Source organism: Nelumbo nucifera, chromosome 5 (genome assembly GCF_055504915.1).
Source record: "Nelumbo nucifera cultivar China Antique chromosome 5, China Antique-T2T, whole genome shotgun sequence".
Lineage (NCBI taxonomy): Eukaryota > Viridiplantae > Streptophyta > Magnoliopsida > Proteales > Nelumbonaceae > Nelumbo > Nelumbo nucifera.
Window position 1 is genome coordinate 37945299 of NC_142653.1, and position 18114 is coordinate 37963412.

The following is an 18114-nucleotide window of genomic DNA, read 5'->3' on the forward strand; positions in this document are numbered from 1 at the left end:
CCATCGGCCCATCACCCCTCACCATCTCAACTCTATTTCAGCAGACGCACAGGGAAGAAATAAAGACAAAAAGCGAGACAGACAATTGGGAGACTGACAGGAGTTGGGAGTTGTGGTCTTGTGGAGAAACGTAAAACATGAGAAGAAAGAGTAATGTGGTGGGATTTCCATGGCCTATTACAGAGCATAGAGTTGGTCTATTTCACCCAAATCCCAAAAGCAGCAGGTCTTCTGCATCAGAAGCAAACTCTCATCGACCAACTTCAACTCTTGCAGAGACCCACGACAGTTTTCATTTCTATATTAGCGAGAGTAAAGCTTAAAAATAAGCGCTTATTTGGGGAACCATATCACTAAGCACTTATTGGTGTTTGAAAAATAAGTGCTTATTTTTTAAATCCAAATTTTCAATATTTTAAAGTATTTATACAATAAGCAATTATTCAAAATTTTCTTTCAAAATTATCCCTACTTGAATTTCATAAAAGTACTTCCACAAAAATACTTTTACTTTTATAAAAATACTTCTATAAAAATATTTTTATAAAAATACTTTTATAAAATTATTTTAAAATACTTTTATAAAAGTGTTTTCCTAAAATTTAAAAGAAAATGAAAGGCAAAATAGTCATAAATACATATTTAAGTGCTCATTAGAAAAAAAGACTAGCAAACACCAAATACGAAATAAGTACTTATTTTTTAAAATAAGACACTTGAAAAAGTTGAATGCCAAATATAAATATGTACTTATTCAAATAAGCACTTGTTCAATAAGTGCTATTTTTAACATAAGCATTCCCAAACATGGCCTATATCTAAAATAAGAGCATGTGCCCCTCGTCCGTTTGTTCAATGCAATGTTTGGAATTGGCTCTGGCCCGATACTCGTATTCAGTTTATTACAATTATCTTACCTGTCTCGTGGTTAGGTTCAACTTCAACTTTCAGCTCAAAAAATCCAAACTTGCTCATGGTTTACACAAGTTTAAAAAAAAAAAAAAAAACCATTAATGATCCATTGGTTTGCAATCGAATCAAAATTGAAATAAGAATCAAAATCCTTTCGAATAAGAATAAGCTGGAATGGTATTGAATGACCATTCCAACAGGAATGGGAATGGAATTTCAATTCCGCCCAACCAAGTCATTCCGATTCCGGACCCCTATTCCCGCGAACCCAACGGCCCCCTAAATATAGACATTCTCTTCAAAGATTACACAACATTCGGTTTGTTGGTTGAAAACAACCTAGTGAGTTCTCCCATGGAAGAGGATTTTCGTGTTGGATCTGGGACAGTGTTAGATTGGGACCGGGTAGCACACAACCACTGCTTTGGAGTCTCAATGTTGTCACCAGTGACCGTTGGTATATGCCAACTACCCCTTTCTGATTCCTGCACATTCATCCTCGAGTCAACATTTTTAAGATGCAAATAGAAGTCATGCAATAACAAATTACAGCTTAAAATGATCAAGGAAATGAACAGCCGTGACACGATCACCTGTATAACAATTGAATAAGGTGGGGGCATGTGGAAGGTGGGCCCATTTCTGGAAATTGTAAGTCGAACCTGTGAAGATCAAAACAAATTTGGGTTTCAGCAAGGAGACCAATCCGGGTGAAACATCAAAATGTAATTGGATTTTCAGTTTAGAACGTCTGTAATAAACACATCTATTTCATGACAACTGAAGAAGAGAATAACAACCGAAGAGAGTAATTAAGCCATGTTCCCCTTCTTTTGGACATATGAACATTCATTACCCAGGATTTAATTTGCTGGAGCTACTGTCAAGTCAATGAAGGTAATGCTCAATGAGCAAAGCAACCCATATTCAGGTTTTTTTGTGCATATGAAAATTTCAGGAGGAAGGGCAACTCTATTCAAGCTGAAAATTGATAACCCATGGATCAAGAACACAAAAGGTAAGACAAATAATAGAAAGCTACTTTTCAAATATATATGCAGTCAAAGATGGTAGTAAACCAATCTTGGTGGGGCTGGAGCTAAGAATATCTTGAACAAAGAGGCATGATGGTTAGAAAGGGAATTAGCAGAGGAAATCTAGGAGACAAGCTGTTGAATGGACCAACTCTCCAATCTAGATAGATTCGAATATGAACTTCTTTGAAGCTGTATAGAATTTCTTGGAGGAATATATGTGTTTAAATCCATGATAGGAATATCTAGAGTCACATTCAACGCTACCTTTATTTCTCTTATTCCTAAGAAGATAAGAGGTCAAGGAAGATAAGCATTCCCAACCAATCAGTTTGATCAGCAGTTTCTAAGACAATGTCCCTTTTCCTGATGACTTCTTTGTCAGTAACTGAAACCAAGCTGCATGATGTGTAAGGCAGAAAACATGAGGCTCATTACCGGTTTTACAGTGAAGGAAGCACCTATTATTACCCACCTCCATATGTAGATGACACATTGACTTTCCTTTATCTTTTAGCCCTGCAAATCAGAAGTTGAGAGCCATTCTTGGCTATTTCAAAGTTTTCTTGTATCCCTGAAGCATTTTAACAGTGCCATTTTTGGGGTGGGTAATTATAATAATGACTCTTAGAACATGTGCAGCCGCTTTGGGGTGTCAAGTGGAACCTCTGTGCTGTTCTTATTTGGGCTTTCCATTAAGTGTTAAACAAAATTGAAAATGAGCAGGAAATCCTATCACTGATGGAATGGATCAGAGGTTGGCTGGATGAAAGGTGTGCATTGGCTAGCATCCCTATCTATCTTGCCTCATTTCTTAAAAATTAAAATGCCAGCTTTTATTGCAAAAAGATCCAAGAAAATTCAAAGTGGGTTTCTTTTGGAATTGTAGAGGTGATAAGAAGAAATTCTATTAGGTGGAAATGGGTGAGACAGCCCAAACATTTTCTGAGTCTAGGTTTTTCAAAAAATGAGCTTCATGAACAAAGCTTTGTTCTTGGGAGGAACTTGCTCTTCATAGAATGGTAGTGGCTGCAAAATATGGGGATACAATAAGTATTTGGGAAACTAAATCAGTGGCCTCTTCTTATGGGGTTAGCTTATGGAAGGGCATCATGCTAATAATAATAATATATTTTGTGTGCTCTACCCTCGTGAAAAACAAGGTGGAAAATGAGACTAAAATCAAAATTTGGGAAGATGATTGATCTAATGCTGGCAAAGCATGCATCCTATGTCCTAGACTATACAGAGTTTACTCTCATGTCAGAAAGAAAATCTCTGAATTTCTTTATTTTTTTTCTGTTCAAGGCAGTTCCACTTATGGAACACTTCTTTTAGGTAAAGTATTGCATTATATGGAACTCAATTTTTTCAGAAGCCCCTCTTTAATAGAAAAATCATGGAATGTCTTCTTCCTCAGAAACTTGAAGATCTTATCGTCTTCCCCATTCAAAGGAATGGAATTGTTTGGAAAGAAAAACCAAAAGGAATTTGTAATAGTGATGAAATCCATAAAAGGAGATGCAAATCTTGTGTGGACAAATTTTTTATTGCTGTGTCATGTATAAAACAGCCAAAGAGACGGTCAACCACCTCTTCCTTTTTTTTCTCAGCCATGTCATTTCTATGGATTTTTTCAGTTCCTTGTTTCAGATATTATTGGTTTGCTCTTCATCAATAAAGCAAGTGATCCAATTTTTGCCTTATGCTTCAGTTGAGAGCAAGGTTGCAGTACTTCAGGCCCTGGTTCCACACGCAACATGTTGGGCTATTAGGAAAGAACATAACCAAAGAATCTGAAAGATTGGAAGGCCAGTGATTCATACATGTTGGTAGGAGCAATCTTATTTATATATTACACTCTTGTTTCAAATGAGCTCAAGTGAATGTAGAAACTTTGTCTATGGCTGGGTAAATATTTTGGGTGTAGAGGGCAGTATACTGTTGTAACTGTAAATAAACCTGTTTGTGGGCCGGGTAGCCTGACGAGCTGGCCCAGCCTGGCCATTCTTTATTAGGCTTGGGCAAAATTTTAGGCCCACGGGTTCAGCCTCTACGCACCAGGTCCAACTATGTTTCAGGCCGGGCTCAGGCTTTCTCAAATAAGCCTGAACCGAGCCCGAGCCCAAACCCAGCCTAACAACAACAACAACAACAATAATAATCATTTTCTATTAAAAATTGTTTGATCACCTCATCAAAAAAATAAAATTGTGTCAATTCTGCATATTAAAACAATTTGGTCCATTAATGAAAAAAGTATATAAAAGAAATAATAATTAAAATGGAACTTTTGAAAGATATTTAGTTCTTGGAAATACAAAATTGATAAATGGTGTGAGTAATAGAACCAAGTTCAACAAACAATACAAGAGTAATAGTTCAAAAAGTGCAGACAATATACATGATAAAAAATCTATTGCTTAAGAGGAATAATATTTTTCATTGTTCCTCATTCTATGAGATCTGGCAATGAAATTGTGCTTTTACATTAAATACATTTTCCACCACAAATTCAAAAAAAAAAAGGCAATATAGAAGAAATGAAAAATAAACACACACCTGATGCTTTTCTTTCCATCTTGGGAAAAAGTTAGTTCCTAGCAGTTGGAATAAATGATCCCTCATTTCATCATTGGTAACCAACAAACATTTACAACTAACAGCGGCATATAACCAATACCTGTAATAATATGAAAAATTAATCTATTTTTACTAAGTCATACATCAAATGCAAAGGATAGGAAAGCAAAATTTAATGAGAAATTGAGAACTAGAATAAAATGGGCTTAATGGTGTATTGACTAGCAAGAGATTAAATAATTGTATTTATTATCCTGAGTCAAGTTTTAAAGTACATTTCTACTGTAATCTACCTCAGTTAAGCTCTTCTTCACTATCATTTCTTTTTTATTTCTCTTTATTTCTTAATCTTAAAACCTAACACTAAATAGGTAAATATGCGTCCTCAGGCATACTCAGCTTCTTCATTTCTGAATCAATTCCATCATCCTGGGCAGTTAAACAGTTGTCGTTATTGATTCATGGGCTGAACAAGTAGAAACAATTGACCGATCAATTGTCTAATAGATAATTAATATGAGTAAATTGATCATTTAATTGAACCCCAAAGATTCAACAATACTTAAAGTAATGGGATTTGTATTAGCTTTCTTTTTTTTATCAGTAATTATTTGTTCTACATAATTTAGAGTAAGTACCGCCACTCAAGAAGATAACCACATTGGGAAGCATAACTATACAACAAATTGAGAACCAACTCAATCTGATACTGTAACTACTGTAGGGAACCCAATATAAAGCTGCTTATTTGCTAGACCCTAAGATATAGCAGTCAGGAACTGACATAGTGCAGCTTAAAGGATTTTAGCAGATCAACATTAGACTAGTCATCCTGGGTTTCATAAATCAAAGAAGTGGCTATGTGCTAGCATTAGGACTTTGGTAAAATGGATCACAACAAAGAGAAGAATATCAACTGCTCAAATAACATAACCTTGTTTGATAAGAGAGAGAAAGTAACTTGTATGTATAATGTGACATCACAAGAAGGGAGATTGTACATGACAAATGGTAAATAAATAGATAGCCCATCCATTACAGAAAACTACTCAATTTGAGAAGTTGTAATGGTTGTCACCATAAAAAAAAAAAGACCCTTCACATCCCTAGATCTAGCTTGTTCAGCTGTCACTAGGTTCATCTCTATTAGGATCTATCTTATCTGAACTGATTTGCCCAAATTGTTAGGATATATGTCATATTATTTGCCAAGTCGACCCTCAATGACCAAAGAAGATATTCAAAGCTGCTTTTCCATGCAGGTTCCTGTTAGGAGAGCTCTCACCTACTATCTGCTTAGTCAGCAATACTAATAGCACCACTGTACTTAAGTCCAAAAGGATGTTCCAATAGGTCCAAGAAGGACTCCACCATCCAGACTGGCCTAGGATTGATTCTGGATAGAACAACCAATCAAAACTAAAATTTGGTGAATCCATGGATATGGGGAGCATAGCTCTGGGGACAAGACCATCCAGAGATGATAGGAGGACTCCAGACAGGTTACTCAATAAAACAGAAGTCCCGTTGAGTTCCGGTGTGACCAGCATTAAAGAGCTGACTGGGGCAAGGACTCAATCCCCACGAGTCTCATGACAACTTTGTCAAAAAAGGCCATTACTCAATGTTTGTCCCATCTATCTGGGGTTTGCATTTCTTTTTTGCACCAATAGCTACTCTCAGACTTGAACCCACATTCTCGCACTTGTCAAATCAAAGTTTTACCACTACACCAAGCAATGGCCCCTTCATAGAACAACTTTTGCTTAAAAAAATACCATTTTTTTTATTTTAATAAAGAGTGGATGTTTATTTAGAATATGAACCCCCTAATATTTATTTTTATTCCCTAACTTTTAGAATCTTATAACCTCATTCCATTTATGTTTTCTTTTCTATGAAAGAGTTGGACCAATATCTTAAGGTGAAGAAACCCCCCTTCGGGTTCTCTTTCAGTTTCAACCATCTTTGATGTGTTCTGAACTTTTTAGTGCCTTGGAGGATACATACTTAGGTAGGAATTCCCCTTTCGTTTCCTTCATAATCTTTGATTTCTTTCTGATATCTTTCTAGTGTTATCATGGTAAAGAAATCCCATTCTAAAATTTTGTTGCAATCTACATTCAACTATATTTTATCCAAGAATTTTGTAATCATTAATAGTAAAATTTTATTGAAAGAGATAATATATACAATGCAGCGCTACTCTCCAAGATACTTAGAGAAATAAGATGGAAACAATCGAACATCCATTTTTTCTATGAATGGCAATCGAACATCCATTGGCTGATAATTTATCAAACAAAAAAAAAATCCATTGGCTGATAGCACCATATAGTCCAAAGTATAAAACAACAAAAGATTTCCCCCTTGCTCTGGAACTCCCTATTCCAGTTCTCTTGTTGACCTCATCTTGGCTACTCTATCTGCCATGCTGCTAGCAGATCTGGAATCCAACTGAACAAGCAGTTCAGATTGGAATACAGAATAGGAAGATAGAGTTGTTGCTTCTCTGATTCAGGATCTAAAAGCATCAAGGTTCTTCTTCATCCTTCAAGAGAAATCAACTGACCACACTTGGCAATCTCCTTGAATGCCCAAATAACTCAAGCTTAACCCATGCAATCTAAATCATTGAATAAGTGCTAACAGTTCCACCCTTCAAGAGTTTCCCAATCCATCTGGACCTGAATAGCTTAATAACATGTCGCTCTTGTGATCTCTGTAAACTCCTATACCAGATTAGCCTGGATTCCCAAGAGAGCTGCAGTCAAAATTCAGTTAAACGTAGGTCCTTGTTCAGGTGTGACCCATAGCTTGGAACTGACTAATCTTTGAGGACAGCTAGCCTCTGCAAGTTACCCTCGTAATCTTAGAATCAAAGCAATTGGAACTCCTCAAAACTCCTCTATAGTCTACAACCGTCATGCTACCCCTATCAGACAAAAGTCTAATACCTTCAGTATTTTGACTTTTGTTTTCAAAAAACATGGAATTCCTCTCACCTCAAGCACTCCATAGAATTCCTGCCCTCATAAAGTGCCATAGAATCTTCCCTCTTTTTGTATTCATAGGAAGAAATTGGAGAAAAAACAGCTCAACCACTTCAGAAGGGGGCAGACCAAGCAACACTAAAAAGGTTTAAATAGTAGCTTCATACCTTTGTAGTGAGGGCTCAGTTTGGAAGGAGTACAAATACAAATATGTAGAGTGCAAAACCTCATATTTTGTATTATTTTGTATGTATTTGTACTGTACATATTTGTATTTGTACTCTTTCCAAACTGAGACAAAAGGACACTCGAGAAAGAGGTGAATTACATTCTCTCCACTCATCAAACAGAAAATGCAAACATAATTTGGTCCTCAGTTGGAGCATGTCAGCCATGTTAATTATTTTCAAGGAAGCTCTATAGTTTGAACCTATACCTCATAAGATGAAAGTCTTATATGTGTTTTATCCAAGATGTTTTGATAGGTTAACCTCTTTCTTTATATTTAATTTCTATTATTGGTAATGATGATTATTGGGCACCCATTGCCTATTAGTTTTTTTTTTTTTTATCAGCCACCCATTGCCTATTAATTTTTTTAATCAGCCACCCATTGCCTGTTATTATTCATTTTACAAGGAATGGGACCCCCTGAGCCAATAGTATGACTTCATTTCCTTTTTCTCTACTTTCTCTTTTCTTTCTAATATCCATCTTATGTCATATATCGTGAACATTTTTAGTAGTTTCCCATGACATCATATTGAAAATTCTTTTCCTCTTTTCCATATGCCATCTTCATCAGGGGTGCAACTTGGGCAGGCTTGAGTTGGGCTTTAGTCAAAATTTGAGTGGGCCAGGGCCAAGACCAACCCAAGCTGCACCCCTAATCTTCGTCATTCTTTGATACAATAGTCATGCAAGCTGGACCTCTAAGTAGGTTCAACAAGATCAAGTGCCTATACTTGTCCAAGGAGTCTTTTACTTTTATTTAGGCAGCCCCAATGTGCCTAATGCCTTCAGCAGGAAGCAATAATGGTCTCTTATTGGTAACCAACTACACCTATTTAGTTGGTGCCCTGGTGGCAACTCTTCTTGATTCCTCTTTGTGAAACAAAGTTTTTCTCTTTCTCTTACTTTTTTTTTTTTGAAAGAAGGTAAAGTATGATTATATTAATAACTGGTCCTGTATACGACTAACTGTACAAAAAGGATCTCAAAAAAAGTCCACTCTCAAAAAAGTATGATCAGAAGTAACATCTTTGAATTCAGTATGTATTGACAACCAGCTCCTAATCGCATCTATGGCTGAATTGAAGACCTCGGCTTCAGAAGTGGGTTTCTCTTTCTCTTACATTACAAGATCACTGAGCTACAATGGTGTATAGATATTATGACAAGTAGGACCTAAAGCATATCACAAGTTGCACCCACGGAGAGATCAAATACCAGAAAATAACTACAAAGGAATTTTGAATTAGGCAAGGAAACAATGACCAAAAGCAAGATTCCAAGATCAAAAAATAACTACAAAGAAAGCTTGTATTAGGCAAGAAACAACAACCAAAAGTAGGATTCCAAGCTGAAGAAATGACCCAACTCAAGAACAAAGGAAGTTAAAGGAATAGGAGACTGTTGCCAAAGCAGGAACATTAATTGGACAAACCAGTATTCAGAGAAAGTCGACAAAGGAATTTGAACTTACAAACTTGAAAAACCAATCAACCAAAACAGGACAGCAGATCTTTATTGATGAAATTGTAAAGGTGCCAAAACATGAATATCAATATAATGAGCTAGAATCACAAAATACCACCCCGTACCTCCTACATGGGTTATGCAAACAAACCTTAGGTAAAGGCTGAATACTAAATTCTAGACTGTTTTGACAGTGATACACGCCAGCATGTAAATCCAGTGAAGAGAGTTTGTACCAGTGTTGCATGGACATTTTCCTTTTTTCTCCTTGTTTATTCAACATAAATAAATAGCTAATGTAGAATTAATAAAAGTGATCTTTTAGACCTTTTTCTATAGGTTTATAATGTTAAAATTCAACAAAATACAAACTATTTTAATAGTTTATACTTTTCTGTAAATGTGTCTGCAAGTCCTTATTTCTTCATCTTTCTGAGTCATGACTCCTAAACATGCATTGAGTTCTGATTCCTGTGCTCATGTTCGTGTAATACCGGTTTGCACAGACAACTAAATCCTATATTGAAAACAACAAAGATAGGCCACAAGAATTATACAACCAAACAGTGTTATATTTGGAGAAACCTTTCAGATACAAAACGACAAAGATGGCCACAAGAATTATACAACCAAATAGTGTGCTTAAAGATCATACATAGGACCTAGCAGCAAAGATCCTTAGTTGTGAATAAGCACTATTGGTTACTGATCCAAAATTAAATAAATAAACAAGAAAAGCTCTTTAAGTTACAGAATTATATCTCACAACTTTTCTCCTTAAGGCTCAGTTTGGGAAGAGTACAAATGCAAATATGTACAATGCAAAACCTTCTATATTGTATTTCTAAACATTGTATTTGCAGTTTACTTGCTTGTGCTTGTACTCTTCCCAAACTGAGCCTAAAGGATTTGCTCAGAGGGAGATCGAATATAGTTCAGAGAAAATGCATAACTAGAACATAGGCAATATGAGGTTGAAAATATAACTAAGGAAAATATATTTAAGCATGTAGTAGTTCAGGATTTTATTTATATGGCTAAATTTCATGGACCATTGGTGAAGCAGATTGGGTAATAAACATTGTTAAGGACTAAAAACGTTATGGCTTATAGTTTAAACAAGAAACTTTTTCCAAGTTAATGAAAGAGGTTTTACCAATCATCATTTGATCCAGAAGGGGTAGCATAGAGTGCACCAGACTTCTTCCAGTTTTCTAACAACTTCTTATTATTTGGGTTCTGTGCAGGACCATCCTTCACTCGACGACTGTGCAAAACAATAAGTGGCATGCGTTTTGATGGACTTATTTGGCGAATACGATTAACAACAGAATTTAGCTGCCCCAGAATTATCACATTCAGAACTCATGTATCTAACACTTCAAAGAATATGCAAAACTACCAGTCTTTCTAGAAATTACCTTCAGAATCTCACCTGGAAAAAGCTGAAATTATGCTGATTGATTAGACCCACATTGGCACCATCTATAACAGCATCAAATGGTCCATGCTGGCAAAGCCACTCCTGAATTGAGTTAACTTCTAAATTAGACAAGATTTGATTGACAATCTTTATATGCAGAAGTTGCCTCAAGCATAGAGAAGGAGAAAGCATTGGCCAACCACTAAGATAGTGAAACACATTATCAATGACAACATTATAAGCCATGACAGCATTCTCTTCTATTTAACAAAAGATTGAGTTCATTTGCTAAGACATGTGGAATTTTGAGATAGAACTTAAAATTCTGAGCCCAAAAAATAAGGAAGTTATTTGCACAAGGTATCAACCAAATATGGTTTTACTTCTTTGCAAATTAATAGCATTATCATGTGTCTGTACACCTTTTTTTCTGATCAATAACCATGCAATTTATTAATTAAGGAAGAATATATATATATATATATATAAGTACAATCAAACAAACAGAAACAAAACCTCTTATCTCTCCCCTTTCATTTTCTTACAATTGTGCTCAAAACATTTGATCCCTCCCCACCCCTTGTTTAGCCAAAGAATCAGTTACATTATCAGTTGTCCATTTTATCCATTGAAATCTTACTTCTTTGTCTTTATACTTTGCCTTTTTCAAAAAAAAAAAAATCTTACTTCTTTGTCTTTAGTCAACCACCTAAACTTCTTTAACTCATTCCTATACTCCCAAATCTTTGTCTCCCTACTTAGAAACCATGCCAGCATCAATTTGAAATCCCCTTTAATTATTACCATTTTTAGTAATCAAACTTCTTGCTCATTGCACTCCTTCCATCAAGCCCATGACTTAAGCCCTTAATACCTACACCAGTTGGGTCCAAAAAAACAGCAGTGAAATGGAAATCTTCATTTCTAAAACTTCCACCAACTCCTGAGCTCCCTGGGTTTTCCACACTGCTGCCATCAAAATTTGATTTAATGAAATCACTCTCCAGTGAAGACCAACAAAGAGTGGTAATACCTTTAGTAGTGGATGTTCCAGCCATATCATGTGGCTTATGGCAATCCTTTTGTCAGTTTTGGGAGAGGAAAAATACTGCACATGGCTACATGCACAAGAGCTGCTATCCTTTAGTTAGTTTTGGGAGAAAGGAACACAAGAATATGGAAGTGAATGACTTGGGGGAAAAGAATGCAAGAATAAGGAAGCAATTCATTCACGAGAAACATTGATTGAGTATATAACATCTTTAACCCTTTCTTGACAGCTCATTTGGCATTTTGACACATGCACATTGGTCTCCCCTCTCCAGCCAATAACATTGATTGAGTATATAACATCTTTAACCCTTTCTTGACAGTTCAGCCAATAAGATCAAGCTGAATTTTGATGGGAGTAGCATGGGAAACCTAGGAAGTTAAGACATAAGGGTGTTCTCAGAGGCAACAATAGCACAATTTAAGCATTACATTCTGGACCCGTAGGGTATGTAATTAGATTAGAGCAGAACTGTTGGCTGTACTCCACGGGTTAAATCTCTATAGGTTATCAGCCTCAAACTTCCTTTATGCCAAAAACGTATTGATTGGTGATCATTTGCTTTGTGGATGGCCTTGTGGTAGAAAGTGCAAGAGTTAAGTCAAGAGTCAATACTTCAAATCTCTAAAGTTACCTTACCTTTTTCAAAATAAAAATAAAAAATGAAATACCCAAAGTGTTACCTGATGAGGGGTAACTTGGTCCTCCCAATCATACAGCGACACGTGGCTTCTGGATCAAGGTTTTTTTTGGACACAAATAAGGTCAAGCATTAGTAGTACTATCTAACAGAGTAGCAACCAAATTCGTTATGTACAAAATAGGTGGTGTATAAAATTCATCTTTTGAACTTTCATCCACCATACTCATCCCGTCATCCCTCCCACATTCCATCAACACCCTATAGGAATCAACCCTCTACCAAAAGTGGCCCACTCCTCTCCTCTCCTACCACCTGTTCACCCCAATTACCCAATCAACCAAACCCAACAAGAACAGCTACTCCCACCATATATATATATATATATATATATATATATATATATATAATTTCTATTTTTTTCTCTCCTTTTTGTTTACGTTTTAAATATGTACAAAGACTGAAATCTGAAGAAAAGCATATACTACAGGCTTTTGGATCAAGGTTCAAAATATCGATACGCCCGATACGCCAATAGGGGCATATCGGGCGAATCGATACCTTGTTTTTTACTTTTTTTTTTTTCCAAAACTGGTTCAGGGGGGGGTCGGTTTAGGGCTGCTCCACCCCTTGAACCGGTCAGACCCTCGATACACCCACTGTAGGGGTATATCGGAAGGGTCTCGGAACGATACGTATCGGCCGATACAGGCCAATATGTGTCGATACTTTGAACCTTGTTCTGGATGGCGCCTCAGCGCCAAGTCAGCGAGCTACCTCAGTAAAATTAGCTCGAAGCATCTCACCCAGGCCGACCTCGACCTCGGCGAGGCCGAACTAGCTGACCCCGTAGGATTATGGTGAGCTGTCCTAGGAGTCGATCGAACTGTAGGGACTTAAGGCGACCTGCTATGGAGAGCTCGCTAACCACCCCTACAGTTCCATTTCAGCAAGGCCAAGCTGGCAGACCCGTAAGATTACGGCAACCTGTTCTAGGAGTCGGCCGAGTTGAGAGGACCTAAGGCGACCATCCCCAGCAGCTTGCTACCAAAAGCGCCGATAGCGCGACCATTAGAATGACTTACTGTGTCGTACGCTAGATTCTACGTGAACGAATCATAACTCCCGCAAAAATCTCTCGACTGACACCTTAATCTGCCTGAAAATAGGGAAACAACTCCACAAAGAGCTGAAAACAATTACCATGAGCCCCCTGAATCCAGGGGCCTATATAAGACGTCTAGATCCACCTAGAAAGGTATGCGCACTGATACACTCAAGCTCTCTCACACTCACAAGAGACTCCCATACCATCTTTTTGACTTCAGCATTGGAGTGTTCTCCCCGGGTAAAACCTACCCGGGCACTCTCACCCTTCTTTCCTTGCAGCTCATCTTATCTCGGACAAACAGACATCAGCTTGGCCCAACCAGATTGACACACAGTCTGAGTCTGAGTCATAACACACGAGGGAGCGTCCAGATCCCGCATCACCATTACCCAACAAATCATCATCAAGGAACAACCATCAGAAGAGTTTTTTTTCAACCCTTATAGCATTTTTTTTTGGCAATTATGGAAGACCATAACCAAGCTGGCTTCCAAAATCAACAACTAGACTTCAATAGATGAGACACAAGAAAAATCAACAACCAGCATAATAAGAAAAGGAGAAGCGATGTCTCCTAGTTGTAGACCTCTGGATGCTTGGAAAAATTCTGTAGATAATCCATTTACTAACACCAGAAATGAAAAATATATGAGATGCATGCAAACTTCCAGCTTCTCCAATACTCACATTTTTCAACCTGAAATCCCAAGAAATATAATGATGTAATGGTAAAATATTGGGCTGTCAAGTGTTAGAATGTGGGTCCAAGTCTGAGAGTGGCCACTTTGTGCCAAAAATGCCAAAAGTTAGTATCCAGTCCACCCTTCCTAAGACCTCAGAGAGCTGGGAGGAGCATTGGGTAATGACCTTAACCCTTAAATCCCAAGAAATACAACGCAGTATGAAAGTACTTCAAATCACAATTCACTATTTCATAAGCACATCTCTTTTGCACTTGTAGCTCAAGAATTTGCTCATGCTTTCTGAAGGATAGAAAGATACATTGAGAAAAAAAATCTTCTCATCAAGAAAAAGTTGAAGTAACCACCCAATAAAGAAAGAGAAAATGGCAAAGTATCCATCCCATATGCCTTGAAAGATGCCAACACTTAATAATGTTCTATATAACTATTTCCTCAAATAAGCATTTTATATATAGATAGATAGCAACATGACAACAAAAACATGGGATCCAAAAGGATTGATTTTTTTTATTAGCAATATAGCCACTCAATCTTGCAAAACCACTTCTACAGATTCATCCATAACCATTCTTACTAATTAGAACACTGTAAAAATGACTTCCAAAATTATTTAACTTTTCAATTGTTGCTATAAAAGGAACATTGCTTGGTGCGATGGTAAAATCTCAGGTTGGCAAGTTTGAGAATGCAGGTTGAAGTCTGGGAGCAGCCATTTTGTGCAAAAAAAAATGCCAAAGGTTAGGACCATATCCAGTCCACTTTCCAAAGACCCTGAATTGCGGAAACCAACAGGATAATAGCCTTTTTTTCAATTATTGGAATAAAACCTAAATATTGTTCTTTCCAAATCCCAAAACAGTAGGAAAATATAGTTGCATGATAAAAAGAAAGAGAAAAACTAAAAGCATATCTGAATTACATGGTTAATCAAAACAAACAAAATTCTTCAAAGCCTGAAATTTAAGGTAAGACTAACAAAAAAGAAAAGGAAAATAAAAATATTAATACCTGAAAGCTATTGAAATCAGCCTTAACCTCCCTCTGGCAAGCCAAGTTGGATAACGAACTAGCAAAGTTTTCTGTCTCCAAAGGATCAATGTCGATAGAAACAAGTCTCTCCCCACAAGAATGACAAGTACCCTTCTCATCCATCTCAGTTCTGACTACTTCCCACTTCCCCTTCCCCAACCACCCCTGCCCATGCCACCCACCTCCACCCTTAACAACACCTTCCTTCACCTTCTCCACATCCCAATTCTCCTCTCCAACCTCCGCAGCAGCATCAGACTTAAACCAGCTCTCCAGAATTTCAGCTGTCGATTCCGAAACTTGCCTCACAGTCGCTCGCAACCGATGAAGTATTTCATACACCCTATCCCCTCTCGCTGCATTCGCACTAAGCTGTAACAAGGCAGCAAGCTCTGTCTCTTCGGCCGACACCCCAGACGCCACCATGTGAGCATCAACCTCATAAGCTTTATCGGCTTCCCCCTTCTTACAGAACCCAAATAACGCCGGCCCATACGACCTTAACTTTGGCGGAATATCAAAACTTGTCATCTTCTTAATCAAATCAAAAGCCATCTCCGGGTCTTCCATTGCAGCCGCCAATCTCGCAGCACTAGTAAAGGTAGCCTCATTTGGAGTAATTCCATCAATACCCATTTGCTGAAAAATCTCAAAACCCCTTCTTAGACCCAAATGCAAGCTGCCCTCTTCATTCCTGACACCACTGGATTCAACCGAAGAAGTCTGAGAAGAAGAACACAGGTAAAGTAGAACATTGTAATGATGTTGATTGAGTGGTATCCCATTACTTCGAGCATCATCATAAAGGCGAAGGGCTTCAACAAGGTCACCACGCTTTGAGCACATATCGAGATTTAACCGAAGCAAGCCTTCAGGAGACTCTCGATGGGCCTTCTTCCGTGCTTTGTTGGAAAGCACAGTGGTGGTGGGTGTTGAAGATTCATCAGTGGGTATTGTTGCAGAATGGACCGAAGTAGAGAGTTGGGTTCTCTTGTTCATAGAGAAGCTCTTATTTTTGCTGGTGATAATGGATTTGAGAGAGATAAGAGATGAGTAATGGGGGTGAGTACTGTAAGCATGACTCTTTTGCCCAAACAAGAGAAATGATGTTTTGGTGAAGAAGGTGAAGAGGGTAGAGTTCCTTGCGAGGGTAGGCGTGATTAAGAGAGAGCCTGTAAAGAGCATCGCCATGGTACCTGTTTCGGCCTTTCAGGAGGGAAAATTGTCAAATTTAGCTAAAAATACACGCCGGTGATTCTGAACTATTAAAACAAGCCGAGTAAGGCCAGTATTTCTTTCTTAAGTTGCAGTTTAGAAGACTAGAAGACAGAAAGACTATACCTGTCACAATTTCGTCTTCGTTCCGACGACGGAGGGAGAGAAAGTCGCACATCCTGTAGTAAACGGAAGCAACCGCATCATTTAAAACCAGAACTCCATTGTATCAATGAAAAATTACAGAGCCAGAGGTGCCTTAAAACAGGGAAATTCGACTTAACCCGATCCGAGTTAATATAAATATAAAAATCAGAAAAAGAAATAAAATACAGCTAGGGCCAAAAGGCAAAACTGCATCCGAACCGGATCAAATCGGATATAAGGTAAATCCATTTGTTTCGTTTCATGTGTGTATTCAATGTTTAGATGAACGCTTTCGCTGTTCAGCACTCTGTGGAACTAATTATGAGATTTTACGAGAATCACGACAGTAATAATTCGTGATTCAGCAAAGAGTTTACAGCCAGTTGAACAGTCAAAGCATTCAGCTAATCCATTCATGTATTACATAAATAAATCCGAATCTGATTCTTTATATTCGGATTAAAATCATATCTTAGGAAAAATCTATGCTGCAGAAAGATATGATAGTAGAAGGGCTTTGACCAATTAAACCCCAGCGAATATGGTAAAAAAAAAAAAAAAAAAACTCATTTCCGATATCCCTATATAAAAACTTTTCTCACAACCCTACCAATAGATGGAAATATTCATGGCCTATACTTCGGCGGCTTAGCTTTTGTTAAAATAGGAGTGGGCCAAACTTGAATGCCGAACTCGTAATAGTGTAAAGTTAAGCCCAAAGCTTGGCCCATGAACAATATGTCCACAGGACAAATTATACTTGAGAACATTTCAAATAAATGATAATAGAGATATTCGTTACACATGCCTATAGTGTCTCGTAAGGTGTTAATATTTATTTTGGATCGGACCCCGTTCATCAATTTGGACGAATTGGACAGACTAATAACTGCTAATAAGGTATATTGAATTGGATCAATCCAGATTTAATGGTTCAAAGTATTTATTGGATTAGATTAGATGGTTCATCTATTATGGATTTATAGTGGATTGGGTCAGATTGCTCCTATTATCCAATCCACTGATATAAAATAAGAATATATGTGTCAATGGACCAGGTTTGGATTGGAACAAATCTAAATTAAAAACCAATTTAAACAGATTGGATGGTCCAGACATTGAATTGGACCAGTCCAAAATGGTCCAAAATATTCATTGCATTGGATTGGACATGGTCTATTTGTAACGGACACGTATTGGACTGGATTGGATTGAACCAAATCTAGTCCAATCGACACCCCTATTTGTGGGTAGAAGATCTAAGCTCAAGAAAAACCACTTATTGTAATGTTTTAAAAATCAACCTGGAGGTTGAACCATATTTGCCTCTGGGTTGTAGGTCACCGGTTTCGATTAGTTGGATGGAGTGGTTCTTGACCAAGTCAACAGTTTTTTATTGTCTGACGGGTCTTGATTGAACCAGACCTAGAATCTTGGCCAGGTAATGGTTCGAACAGTTCAACCAATCAGGTCAACGATGTTGAAAACACTACCTAATTGATTACCACTTTTATGATGTTGGTTGATTGGTTACAAGTTTTTTTTTGGTATGATGTCTTTCAAGTATCACAGTT

At 37.4% G+C, this 18114-nt stretch overlaps 1 protein-coding gene across 1 annotated transcript; it reads right to left on the minus strand.

The window, feature by feature from the left end:
* Positions 1 to 1043: 1043 nt before the first annotated feature.
* On the minus strand, positions 1044 to 16669 carry LOC104606701 (proteinaceous RNase P 1, chloroplastic/mitochondrial-like). Its single transcript, XM_010272032.3, has 7 exons — positions 16520 to 16669; positions 15158 to 16384; positions 10656 to 10745; positions 10377 to 10558; positions 4509 to 4629; positions 1506 to 1574; positions 1044 to 1397 (listed from the first exon to the last, which is right to left on the minus strand). The coding sequence occupies exons 2-7, from the start codon at positions 16367 to 16369 to the stop codon at positions 1218 to 1220; spliced, it is 1854 nt and encodes a 617-aa protein (XP_010270334.1). The 5' UTR covers positions 16370 to 16384; positions 16520 to 16669; the 3' UTR covers positions 1044 to 1217.
* Positions 16670 to 18114: the final 1445 nt, after the last annotated feature.